Source organism: Cebidichthys violaceus, unplaced genomic scaffold, assembly GCF_023349555.1.
Source record: "Cebidichthys violaceus isolate CVI_PGR_0920_01 unplaced genomic scaffold, fCebVio1.0.p SCAF_8, whole genome shotgun sequence".
Lineage (NCBI taxonomy): Eukaryota > Metazoa > Chordata > Actinopteri > Perciformes > Stichaeidae > Cebidichthys > Cebidichthys violaceus.
The window spans coordinates 11559121-11572647 of NW_027176964.1; the positions used below are offsets into that span (position 1 = coordinate 11559121).

Sequence of the window (13527 nt, forward strand, 5' to 3'; positions counted from 1 at the left end):
ACTCTCATACTAACAAGTTTGTGTATTTAGGAGCCAAGGTTCAAAGGTCAAAGGAAGGTCTAGGAGAGGATATAAGTTATCTGGCAAAAATAATAAACATTTCCGAGGTTTCAGAGACAGACATATTGTGACTGGTTACAAGTGTAGGGGTTACTCTGAAATGAACAGATTACAAAATGCAGAACTTGTATTTTGTGTGTGTGTGGTAACGCCTATCAGATTACTGTTTCTCCTCAAAATGTAAAGTGGATATTGGCTCAATCAGAGGGTGAAATTGTTTTTGACCATGCCTGTGATCTTGGGTTTCACAGCTCTGCCTTGCTAAATGGACCGGGTGCATTAGGGGCCAGAGGAGCACGCTGCAGAGTGCTCTTAAAAGGCGAGGGGAGAAAAACAACTCAAGACAGCCTCCCTGTGTTTTTCAGCCCCGCTGACTTGCTGTAGAGGGACGGGGACATGAACTAACCATGTATGGAAGCTCCCGGTATCGGGTTGCAGCCATCAAATCAAAACAATCATCCTGATGGAGAGAGGGCCGAATGTACATGGAGGGTATGGTGAGTGACACGAGGGCCCTTATGTGATGGAGGGGGGAAGGTTTACATGTTCTACTCTGCTTTGTTACAACTAGACAGAGTTTGCAAAAATGTGAGTTTAGGTATTTTTTGGGATCGGTAACTAACTTAACAATTTTCTGAATCATCGTCATTAAGACAATTATCTCTAATCTGGTTCCACAATGTGGAAGAAATAAGGCAAGAAACAAGGAATTATATACTTTTAATATTGTTCTGCCTTTTTAAGAAAAGCATGGAACTTACTGGGTACATTTTAAACTTATATATAAAAAATATATAAGTTGTGGAACTCTTTCTGTCATGTGGTTAAAACAGCATAGTCCTCCTATTTTAAGGCAGGTTTTTCTATGTTTTTCTCATCGTCAACTACGACGCTCCACTACGGTCGCAGTAGACACCTGCTTAAGTTTTGGTATTTGACGCCCTGGAAATGAGATTTATCAATATGTATATCTTCTACAGGATTGGGTGAGGAATTAGTTGGATAACCAAGTTGCTTCTTGTTTACTTTTTAGTTTGTTCAGTTTATTATGTACAGATGACAGAGTGCATGTCATTTCCACAAAGAGTTGTAATATTAAACTCTAATAAAATAAACTTTTGTCTCAAAACTGACTGAAACAATAAATATGTCCCGCAGATAATTAGTTACTTTATATTTCAGTTTGTGTCACCCTCTCGCTCAAAAACCCACATTTTCCTCTTACTTCCACCAGAAGACGGGTGACTCATCACTCTCGAGCAAATATGCCAATAGTGTGCGCTACCAGCAGGGTGTGTAAATTCCACACCTGTCCCATCATCTCTTCCTCAATCCCTCCCTCCGTCTCCCCTCCCCTTTTGTGCCTTCTCTCTCTTCACTTATGCTCTCCCCCTCGCTCACCCACACCTCGCTCTGAACAGCTTGAGGAGCAGAAAGCAGCACTGTCTTGCTAAGAACATGCAACAGAAAACAAGAGAAACCAGCAGAGAGGGATCGGGTCTGACGACACTGAGGGCCTCTCTCCGATCTTTACAAACAGGTAGGTTGAGATTCACACTGTATTACAGGCACTTTTACAATAAGATGCATGAAGACTGGTGTCTAAGCTCTTTGGTTGACAGAAGACAAATCGGAGATGAAATCAAGAGCTTGTGTTGGAATTATACTGTGATGCATTTAAGTGCATCTTATCTTATTTGGGAATGTTTTTGCTGAATGTGGCGCTGACAAATTGCTTGTATCGACTGATTTAGACTGTGCCTCTCTTTCCCTCTGGTCCCCTATTTTTCAGTTTTTCTCTGTCCTCCTATTACACCCATGTTTCCTCATCACAACTTCTAGAAGAGGCTGTTAACCTGAGCAGAAGAGCCTGGTAAAGTTGAATAAAGTCATGTGGTGAGCTTGTTATCCTGCTAATTTAACACTAAAGATGGATCTTCTCCACAGGAAAGAATGAGGTGGCGGAATGACAAAGGCTGCAGCTGCCTTTTCTTCTCCTGAAGCAGGGTGAAAAATTACATAATGGCATTCGATCTCAGGTAACTTCACTTTGACACTGATACCCTTGAAATTAATCCAACTCTTGGGTTGTGTTTACAAGGTATTTGTCGCTGCGAGAGTGTGAAATTCAAGTCATTTTGTGGACACAGTCGATGATGGTGACTTATTTAGGTAACAAGGATAAAGAAGTGATGAGGAAATGACATGGTGATCTAATTAACACTGTGAATAAGTGTTGTTATCTTCACACTCTTGTTGATTAAGATTTAACTAGTGCAACTTGGAGGCGAGAAGAGTCTTAATATAATCATTTGACGGTTACAGTAAGTTGTAAGTTGTTGTTGAAAATCAAGATACAATTGACAGTTTGCTCTGTAGGCTCCAGATGGAGGCGGCGTGAACGTGAGAGACAGTTGTTTTCCACCGAGCGGTGATGTCATGACACCGCTGTTTGGACGGACTAACAGTTTATTCTGAAAACTGAGCCTGCGTCCTGAGGCTCGGACAAACTATCCGAGTACAAACGATGGAGGTAGACTCTTCACAGCCGGGTGGGAAAGCAATATACCCACTGTGTGAAAAGAGAAAGCTGATAGCTGCGTCTAAAGTTTGTGAAACACCTAGCAGTCATTTACATGAAGTGTACTAAACCTTCTAGCATTGGTCTGCAGAAAGCTGAGGCCTGTATCCAGCCTGTTTTTTTTCTACTTTTTTGGTAATTATATTTGAGCAGTGGTGAAAGTAGATAAATACAATTACTGTGCTTAAGTACAACATAGAGGTAGTTTACTTAACTTTACTCTAATTTACTAATTGTATTAATTTAATTAATTAATTTATTCATTTACTCTAATTTACTCTATTGCATTGATATGAAAGCTATAGTTACAAATTACTGAGCGAACTTGGATTTTAGAGGCATTTCAACACTTACAACATTTAAAATGCAGCTTGCATGTCTCACAAGTTACAATAATTTATATATATATATATATATATATATATATATATATATAATGATATAAAACTGACTGGTGCCACTCTGCTGTATTACATGAAATTACTGAAATAGTCTAAATAATTCCTCCACAACTGGATTTGAAGAGTGATGTGAGGAAATTAACTTTTTACTCAGCTTATTAACATGCAGGTTACTGTAGGAAAGAGCTGTTCATATTGCATTTGGAATTAATAAAACTATGGTACAACCCCATCATCTTATGTGTCACATTTTACCTTCATATTAGTGGCCAGTGCTATATATTAGACTAATACGATTTGATTTATTAGCAAATTTTCTCAGTTTTTTCTAGATTTTATGACGTCTTTGCCTGCAGTGGACATAGAGTTCTCATTTGGATAAATTACAGCATAAAAGCAGCTTGTGGATTACGCAAGAGATATTATTACTTTTAGAGGTCTGAGCATGATCACAACATAAATTAAATCCATGTTCTCCATTAAAAATCTGTATAATTATGTGAGTTGTCTTAAGATTGTTTTTTTCTTGCAGAATGAGACACACAAAGCTCAGATTTCCTGCTGTGAATATTACTTTGGGATGACTTTTCTGAAGATGCAGAACTTAGCTCATTAGTGAGCATTGAACAAAACAGGAATTGTTCACAGTGGCTAAGTTCAGTGTCATGAAAGAATGAGCTCTCACATAATGTCCCCAAACGGAGAGGTGAGGGAAGAAGGATGCACTGGATGGAAAAAAATGGGCCACCTGTACTGTAAAAGAGGAATGCTTTAAAAGTCTTGCATGTCCAGACACATGGTACAGAACAGTATGGAGGTAAGAGAAAGAAGAAGAAGTTCATTTTCATCACTGTATTTCTGGTAAAGATTATTTTGTAAAGCTGCAGATTTTTCAAGCTAAAGATGATTTTAGTCAATAAAAGTATGATCAATTTGTCAACTATGAGCTTACGTTGCCTCACCGAGTTTAAAATGGAACCACTGATGGTTAAACTTTATGCTTGAAATCATTTTTTGGAACTGTTTTTCCAAGTTGTGCACTCCTGTGCCTACTGAACTGGATTCAGTGTGTCTCTGCAGAACTGGCTCAGTTCAGCAGGAACAAGAGTGACATCTAATGTGACCCAATCAGAGCAAACAAGGCTGTCGTCATCATCCCCATTCAATTTATCAGAAGGAGCACATCGCAGATGACCACAAACATGTTTAGCACAGCACTCAGCAGCAGGAGTGATGAATTTGCGTTTCTGACACAAAAGAAATGGTGTGTGTGCATGTGTGTGTGTGTGTGTGTGTGTGTGTGTGTGTGTGTGTGTGTGTGTGTGTGTGGGTGTGTATATATATGTGTCCTAGTTTGTCTCCCTGTGTGGGTGAATCTGGCTGCCTCTGCAGGTAGTCGTTATCAGCAGCAGATGATTTGTGCTGAGTAACACTTCACGTTGCCTCTCCTCATTGCTCACCCTATAATAAGCTGTCATTGTGTCTGCGAGCTTCTTCACTAAATTGGGATATAGAGGCTCAACACCTCTGCAGTCTGAATGGACAGGCGCTGCATTAGCATGAGCAAAAGGGATACTATTGATTTTGGATATCTTCCATGGGTGAACAATTATTCTTCCTGTGGACGTGTTTTTTTTTTTTTTTCTTACTCTGCAATAACATATCTGTGACACATAACTAAGTCCAAAATACAGACTGGACTTTTTATTTCATCGTTATGTGTGTTCATTATTCCTGTTTCACAATCGCATGATCTTTTCTCACCTGAAGGTGGAGAGTGCTTCTAAAATGTGCTCAGGTTCTTGAACATGTCAACAACTGAGCCCTCATAAGGATGAAAACACTTGACTCAATGTGATATAATCCTCTAGTCAAGCATAAGCAGCCATCTTTTATTCATTTACATTAGCTGTCTTAGTTTTGGTATCTACCTTACACTTATATTTTGACCAATCTTGTATTTATTTTTTATCTTTTTAATGTTTTTTTGAATTAATTCTATTCCTTAAATTTGCATTTAAATGTTGTATGTTGCTGTTCCTCCTTAACAATTATGTAAAGCGCTTTTAATTGTGTTTTTGTATGAAATGTAATATAAGAACATTGTGGTCTGCAAGAAGAGGAGAAAGAACGTGTCCACTTGTGCAGGTGAGATAAAAACATCAATGCAGCTGAAGAAGAACATTAGACGCCTCAAGGTTTACTGCAGGTTTGCATTGATTTGCATTATATGAGTTGCTTTTATTGAATCCTGCATACACTAAATATAATAGTATCCTATGTGAATAAAAGGCCAAATTATAGTGAAAGCAAATAACCAAGTTATGGGCACAGGTTCACACGTATCAGTCCCTGTGGAGCTTTATAATGCCCAACAAATAGTCCAACAGCATTATTTACATTATTTACAAATACTGTATTGATTTGTCATGACCAGAAGCAGCTCCACAAGCCTCATATTGTTAACATAACCTTAAAATACTCTCATATAACCTCCCACTCCCCTAATCAATAAATAAATACATGTTTTTCAAGTCCAAACAACCAATTCATTTTCAGCTGCTACTTTCACAAGATGGTTTGAGGCCCGAACGTTAATTCAAATTGTCAAATGGATTTGGAGCCTCTGGACCAGTTTTAAGACTGCAGACCAGGACACAGGATGATGCCATTAAAACCTGACATTAAACCTGAATCACCAAACCAAACACTTTGTCTATTGTTAATGAAGCTGACCATCTTCTCCACTCTGATTATCCCTTCTGGAGTCTGGACAACACTGTGAAACACCTCAGGTAAACAAAACAAACCAATATAATGAACTAACAGCACAAAAATATTGTCATGTAACAACATTTAAATAAATTGCCTCAACTTTTGCAAATATAAAGCAGATGATTTGTGTGTGACTGGGATTTTATTGTGTGATGATGATTGTATTGACTTTATTTATTTTGTGAGACAAACACAAATTTCCTGACAAGGTAGAATAAAGCTGTATTCTATTCTGTTCTACTATATTCTGTTTATACATATATTCTACTCTGTTGTGCTCAGAAAAAATAGTGTTTCTTATTTTAAGAGTGCATTTATGACATTATTAGATTATTAATACTAATCCATAAATTTGTAAGCAGCATTTTACTGGTGTAGCTGGTCCAGGTGGAGCTAGTTTGAACTACTGTATATACTTTTAAGTATTCAGTCCAGTGGTTCCCAAACTAAGGGTCGGGCCCCTCCAAAGGGTCACAAGATAAATCTGAGGGGTTGTGCTTTGATAAACAGGACTCTTTGAGTCTTGACATTTTTTTTAAAATAAACCCATATTTGATGTTTATGAAGGTAATGTCTCTTTTATTAACTGTCAACATCTGAAATAGACCCCAGCTGGACAAAAATGTAGAAAACTAGTTGTTTACTCTTGAACAACCCACTATACTGTATAAGCTTATTATGTATTTTTATATTAAATCTTAATCTGAAAAGTAACTACTTCGGTCAATTTAACATCAAATCCCATGTACTTGTCACATACATAATGAGACATAGTACAATGTATTGTGGAATTGTATTGTGTCTAGCTCCAGAAAGCAGCTAACAAATATAATAGAACACAATACTATAGAATGAAAGAGAAGAAGTAAAACATTTTTCAAAGAACCAGAAAAACAATACAACATTACGTTTCAAAGACTAACACAAAGTATAGTGTGGTAAAAAGTACAAAGGTGAGGTACAAGAAGCAAAGAATAGAAATACTCGAGTACAAGTGCTTGGGTTTATGTACTACCTTTATCTGGTAAAATAAGTGTACTCTCGGTGTGCTGTGAGCTGGTTGTAATACCTCAAACCTCCACCAGGGGGTGCTCAACTCCCACAACTCACTATTCATAACAAATGAGGTCAATTGAATTGCTCCGTCGTGTTGCTCTATGTTAACTTCTCCTCTGTAGTGTGACAGTGTCACCTTCTGTCGCTCTGACACAAAGTCCCGTTGTGGGTTTTTTGTTTTCTCCGCAGTTTTATCTCCTGTTGCCTAATCTGTGACCGCTCTCACGTCAGTGAAGGGAAAGGCATTCATTTCCACCTCGTCGACGGGTGTGTGTGTGTGTGTGTGTGTGTGTGTGTGTGTGTGTGTGTGTGTGTGTGTGTCATAAATCTAGGAAGTAAAGTGAGCCTAACGTTTCGATCAGGACGTCGCGGAGACGTTAATCTCGATTTCTTAAGGAAACTGTAGTTTGTAAGCGCGTGAACGTCTCCGAACAGAAGGGAATTTACTCTTTAATCATTTAAAAACGGGTAATAAGAAGCTTCTTAGCTCACCTTTTAGTTTTTTTGGAAGCTCAGGTGAATGAACTTTTTTCTTTCCTGAGGTTGTGTGGAAGGAGTTCGTTAACGCCAGAGATCTTCCTCTTCTCATCGCTTTCAGGAGTATTTCGACTTTTTTCCAAGATGAAATGAGTGTTTATTTTCCAAAAGGTGAGACTTATTTTGACATTTTGCTTTTGTTTGAGACTTATATGGACGGATGCATAAGTGGGAATTTTGATGAGAATGAGGGAAATGTCGGCTGTTGTTTACACAGCAGGTAGCCCTATTTACATGAGGAAACAGTGTGTGTGTGTGTGTGTGTGTGTGTGCGGGGGGGGGGGGGGCAATTTGATAGACTTGCGTTTTTATTTGCATGTTGCAGACGTTTTTGTACCAGAAATAAATACATTTTACTCTAAAGAACATGTTTAAAATGTAAATCAACCTTAGATTGACCTGTGCTCTTACAATAATTCCTTCTTTTTATTCCCCTTCATGTTAAACTTCCATTTGGTCACATAATGTGTGTGTTTCTACAGTGGATGCTGGCAGAGAGTATGGCCAGTGAGTTATGCTGAAGCCTGCCTGCATATCAGGATGAGCACTAAAGAACATGATGGAGAGGCCCGTGTCGTGCAGATCTACCCCAGGCTTCCCCAGGACACAGCCACCTACTGTCCCCTGCAGGTCAGCGCTGCGGACACGGTACGGGCGGTCATCCGCAACGCCGTGGTCACTCTGGGCCTGGATGCCAGCCAGACGTACAGCCTGCTGGAGGTCAGGAGACCCGGGATGGAGGAGAGGCTGCTGGAGGCCGGGGACTGCCCTTTGGAGAGAGTCCGGCTGTGGCCGCGAGTGGCACAGAGGTGGCACCCTCAGAGCCATGGCTACTACTTCATCCTGCAGGACCAGCAAGCCAACAATGGAGGCAACCAAGTAGAAAACAGCAGTGAGGACTATGATGACCTCTGTAACCTGCAAACTGTCACTGAGGAGAGTATTCTGGAGGCTTTACGCCAGCGCTTCTACAAGCTCAAAATCTACACCTACGCCAGCAACATCCTCATCGCCATCAATCCCAATAAGTTCCTTCCTCTTTACTACAATCCCAAGTATGTCAAGATGTACGAGAACCAGCCACTGGGCAAACTCAGCCCTCATATATTTGCCATAGCCGACGTGGCCTTCCGTGCAATGCTGAACCGGCAGGCCAACCAGTGCATTGTGTTGTCTGGTGAGAGCGGCTCAGGGAAGACTGAGAGCAGCAGTTATCTCATCCACTGCCTGACGGCCCTCAGCCAGAAGACGTACTCCAGCGGACTGGAACGGACCATCCTCGGGGCCGGCCCGGTGCTAGAGGTAGGTCACTGGGATGCGAATCGCCTGTTAAAAAAAACACCCATCTGTTGCAGCAGTCCACATTGTTAACTTTGTAGAGGTATGGAGAAGAGAGCTGACAGTTTTGTCTCATTATCTGTATCGGATAACAAATATCCTACAAAAGGCTAAGGCCAAGGGCCAGACAATCAGTCAATCAACAGAAAATTTATATTAATTAAGATAATATTATTAATCGCGTCATTCGTCAAGCAAAAACTGACAAATATTTTCTGGTTCCAGATTCTCAACTGTTAGGATTGACTTCTTAAAGGGTCAGTTTAGCCCCAAATCAAGACAATCTGTATTTCTTTTTTCACTGTTGGTTGGACGAAACAGGCAATTTAGAGACACCACTATGGGCTATTTTTCACTATTTTATGACATAGACTAAACAATGAATACAAAATAAACAAACGTATTAATCAAAAACGTATGCTATGAATTTTGAGCACCTGACTGGTGATTCATAGAATCCTGGAGATGATTTTGCTGATCACCAGATTAATGTGGATGGTGGGTTTTTTTCTTGTTTTGTTGGTCAGAGTTCAGCCAACGGAAACTACTTTCATACAAATAACCCACTCTTTTTCATATCTGTCTCTTTAGACCTGTGACATAAAGAAACCACCTCTCTCATAGGAGAAATATGTAATATCAGCACAATGTGTTATTCACTTCCTGCTTTGAAAAAGAGTGAATTATTGTTATCAACAATAACCACAAAGAGGCTGTCTGATCTATGATTAGGAAGAACTCTGGTGTTTCAAATTCATAAGGGCCACAAACATGAATAGTAATACAGAAAAGAGCAAAACTAGGAATTTACACTTCAGTTTCACTCACTCATTCAGGTTAAAAGCTTTCTTTGTTGGCAGCCACATGTGTTCCAGTAACTATTTGTCAATGAGTAACAGGACGACACATTTCCCCGTCATGTGTGCTTTCTGTTTCAGTTGTTTATTGAATTACACAATGTGCTTAAATGATGACTGACGTGAAAACAGGCCAAATGCTTTTCTTTTAGGGAAGCACTCGCCTCCTTGGTGCTTACTGAACTTTTTGAGAACTGAGAACACAATTGCCAAGTGGGAGCCAATGCATTAGTTGGTTTCCGTTCATTTATAATACAAAACAAATGCTGTTTACGAAAGTGCTGCTTGTGTCTCTTTACTTTGCACCAGTTAAATGTGTTCCAGCTACCAATAACTGTGAATGGGCACATAGTTTTTCCATCCATCAATAGAGCGACTAACCTTTTTCACCAAGGATCCTGTTCCGCATTGTTACTGATCTCACACACACCCAGACACACAATCCCATGGGGTCAGCTTTTCATTAGAGATTGACTAAATATGGATTCTCTCTCTCTCTCTCTCTCTCTCTCTCTCTCTCTCTCTCTCTCTCTCTCTGAACGAGTCCAACGAGTTTCTTAAGCAACAGCTGAAGTATTTTTCCTGTTAACTTCTTGGCAGTGTCTTCTTTTATGCTCTTCTCCTGACAGGCATTCAAAGAGGCAGAGATTTAGCTAGAGGAGAGACAGTGGCTCGTTGTTTTGGTGTTATTTTATGTATTTATTTTTTTTAACAGGGTCAATAAGGAACACATTTAGGGAAAATAGAGATGTCATTGCACAACAGTTAGCCTTAGGTTAACCGGAGGAGAACATGCACAAGTGTTTACGACACAACTGAATATCAATATAGGCCAAGCCAGACCAATTGGCAAGATGCCTACTGTAGAAATGAGGATCAATTTGTGTGTTAATCTGTTTTTTTATATGATCCTGTAGTTTGGCTGCTTTGCAAAACACCCTCTGCCGTCTTTGGATTTCCTTTATATGCATGAGTCACACCCTAACATACTTCTTACTTTTTATCTGAAATTACAAAACCTTTTTTTTCTTTTCCTCTAACTTTGAATTCAATGTTATCTCACGCGACATCAGAATGTTGTGGAAACAGCACACAATTGTGAAACCGCAGCCTATCAAAGTTGTGTTAAAATATGGGAAAAAATCTGCAGTCGGTAGCCAGCAGGTGATTGTGCTTGCTTGCGTTAAGTATTGGGGGTTGTTGGTGGAGGTTTGTGTTGGTTGTTGGTGGAGGTTTGTGTTGGTTGTTGGTGGAGGTTTGTGTTGGTTGTAGGTGGAGGTTTGTGTTGGTTGTTGGTGGAGGTTTGTGTTGGTTGTTGGTGGAGGTTTGTGTTGGTTGTTGGTGGAGGTTTGTGTTGGTTGTAGGTGGAGGTTTGTGTTGGTTGTTGGTGGAGGTTTGTGTTGGTTGTTGGTGGAGGTTTGTGTTGGTTGTTGGTGGAGGTTTGTGTTGGTTGTAGGTGGAGGTTTGTGTTGGTTGTTGGTGGAGGTTTGTGTTGGTTGTTGGTGGAGGTTTGTGTTGGTTGTTGGTGGAGGTTTGTGTTGGTTGTAGGTGGAGGTTTGTGTTGGTTGTTGGTGGAGGTTTGTGTTGGTTGGTGGTGGAGGTTTGTGTTGGTTGTAGGTGGAGGTTTGTGTTGGTTGTTGGTGGAGGTTTGTGTTGGTTGTTGGTGGAGGTTTGTGTTGGTTGTTGGTGGAGGTTTGTGTTGGTTGGTGGTGGAGGTTTGTGTTGGTTGTTGGTGGAGGTTTGTGTTGGTTGTTGGTAGAGGTTTGTGTTGGTTGTTGGTGTTCAGTAAGTTGAGCGCTGAGCTCCAGAGGGGGAATTTGCAGGGCGTTGTCTTTGAGGGATCACCAGCGAGAGAAGAGAAGCAGGAACATGTCAGAACAGGCTCAGCCAGGTCTCTGGGCAAACCTAGGCCATAAAGTATAACCCCCCCCCCTTCTTTCTCTCTCTCTCTCTCTCTCTCTCTCTCTCTCTCTCTCTCGCTCTCGCTCGCTCGCTTGGATTCTCTGAGGTCTACGTTTCAAGGTGTAATCTGGTCGAAACCATTTTTTATCCCAATGTTCTCTTCTTTTATATATATTTTTATAAATATATTTTATAAATATATATATTTTTTATATATATAAAAACATTTGTGCTAGAAAAAACTAATTTCTTTTTTCAGACCGTCCTCTAATTGTTGTCAATTACCAAGACATGGTGTCATTTTCAAACTGCTTGATTCTGTCAGACAACGGCCCAAAATCCAAAGACATTTAATCTCTAATGCTGTAAACTAAGGCTGAGCAATACATAGATACAATCTGTACACATACGACATCCTCTGTCCCGGGACCCTCACATCGGAACAGGAAAAACTCTCCCAAAAAAAAACCTTAACGGGGAGAAAAGAGGAAGAGACCTGTGGGAGAGCAACAGAGGAGGGATCCCTCTCCCAGGATGGACAGAAGTGCAATAGATGTCATGTGTACAGAATGAACAGCAACAGAGTTACAACACATTCAATACATATGACAGAACCACGGCAGGAGGCAAGACCAGGGTCCAGGTATAACCAGGATCCACAGAAACCTGCGAGGCGAGAAAGCACAGAGACTCCGGGAAGAAGCAAAGTCAGAAATGTGCATTAATTATCAATACCGTGATAAGAGTCTAGATATCATCCTAGATTTTGGCTATTCTAATATACGTGTCGCCTTTGCCATCTTTTCAAGGCTGCATTACAGTAAAGTGATGTAATTTTATGAACTTATCAGACTGTTCTGGCTGTTCTATTATTTGTCTTGTCCCTCTTAGTCATTATATCTACATTACTGATGATTATTTATCAAAAGCACCAATTGTCAACCCTACAATATTGTTGTAATATTGATATTGTGGTATTTCGTTAAAAAAAAAATTGTGCTATTTGATTTTCTCCATATTGCCCAGCCCTAATTCGAGGCCAAATTCCTGATAAGCTTGGAATTTGTTTTACTTTACAAACAAACCAGATCTACCTAAATGCATCGTTAGTTTTTGGAGGAGTGATTTCAACCTGGCCGTCTTCATGATGGTGTCCTTTAGAGGATCCAGACCTCAAACTAGGATGGGGCAAACATCTGTTTCTCTCCCTCCTCCACATACCGTCTTCTCACCACGTGTTGTTCTTTATGTATGTTAGATTGATCTGGTTGAAAATGAAAACCATGTCCTGTATTTACAGAGGTGCGCAGGGAAGGAACATTCCAGTAATTCAAAGGTTTACCTGCCAGCGTGCATTCAGCACATTCTGCAGGTCTCGCTCGCTCTCTGTGTAAGCATTGCTCTGCCTGTTAAGACACGACCTCCAGCATATCTCAGTCTGGAATGAGGGAGAACAGTACTTCTGACATGGGCTCAGTTTGGATTTGTATTCTTCTTTGGGAAAGGTTCAAACTTGGGAAGCAGAAGCTGATCCAGAGTCGGCTGCAGCTCAGGAGCGCTCACAATCCTGTGTTAGTTAGTGGTGACTCTGCGTAGGTGGAGTCTGTTGTTGATAGTGAACCTTAGATACCGTCTCCAGTCACACACAATAACAAAACATGCAACTGTGACGTCAGTCATAAAGTTTCCTCTTGGGCTGCAGCTGATGATTATCTTCATCAGTTTGTTTTTTGATTAATTGTTTAGGTTAGAAGATGATGGCAAATTCTCATCAAGTCTTCAGGTCCCAAAGTGTTTTTAAATGACTTCCGTTGTTGAAATATAAAGGTATTTCATTTATATGATTTGTAACTGGGAAGAAATTCAGCTAATATTGGCCGTTTATTACAAATAACTTTAATTGATAAATTCATCAATTGTTAGGATCACTGTCAATTTTGTGGTAGTTGACTAATCAGTAGTTCCTTCTCACCAGCTGATTGATTAGTGTTTTACCATTCATAACGTTGGTGAAACAATA

At 40.1% G+C, this 13527-nt stretch overlaps 1 protein-coding gene across 4 annotated transcripts in view; it reads left to right on the plus strand.

Moving 5' to 3' along the window:
* The first annotated feature begins 7149 nt into the window (after nucleotides 1-7149).
* Nucleotides 7150-13527, plus strand: part of LOC137892452 (myosin IXb) — a 31087-nt gene continuing 24709 nt past the window's right edge. For 2 of the 4 annotated variants that reach the window (XM_068737574.1, XM_068737575.1), the window contains exons 1-2: nucleotides 7152-7521; nucleotides 7893-8712. In XM_068737574.1, coding sequence (XP_068593675.1) covers nucleotides 7951-8712 — 762 coding nt within the window. In that variant the 5' untranslated portion in view covers nucleotides 7152-7521; nucleotides 7893-7950. Of the gene's footprint in view, nucleotides 7522-7892; nucleotides 8713-13527 lie in introns of all 4 variants that reach the window. The other 2 variants (XM_068737577.1, XM_068737576.1) reach the window with 2 other exon arrangements.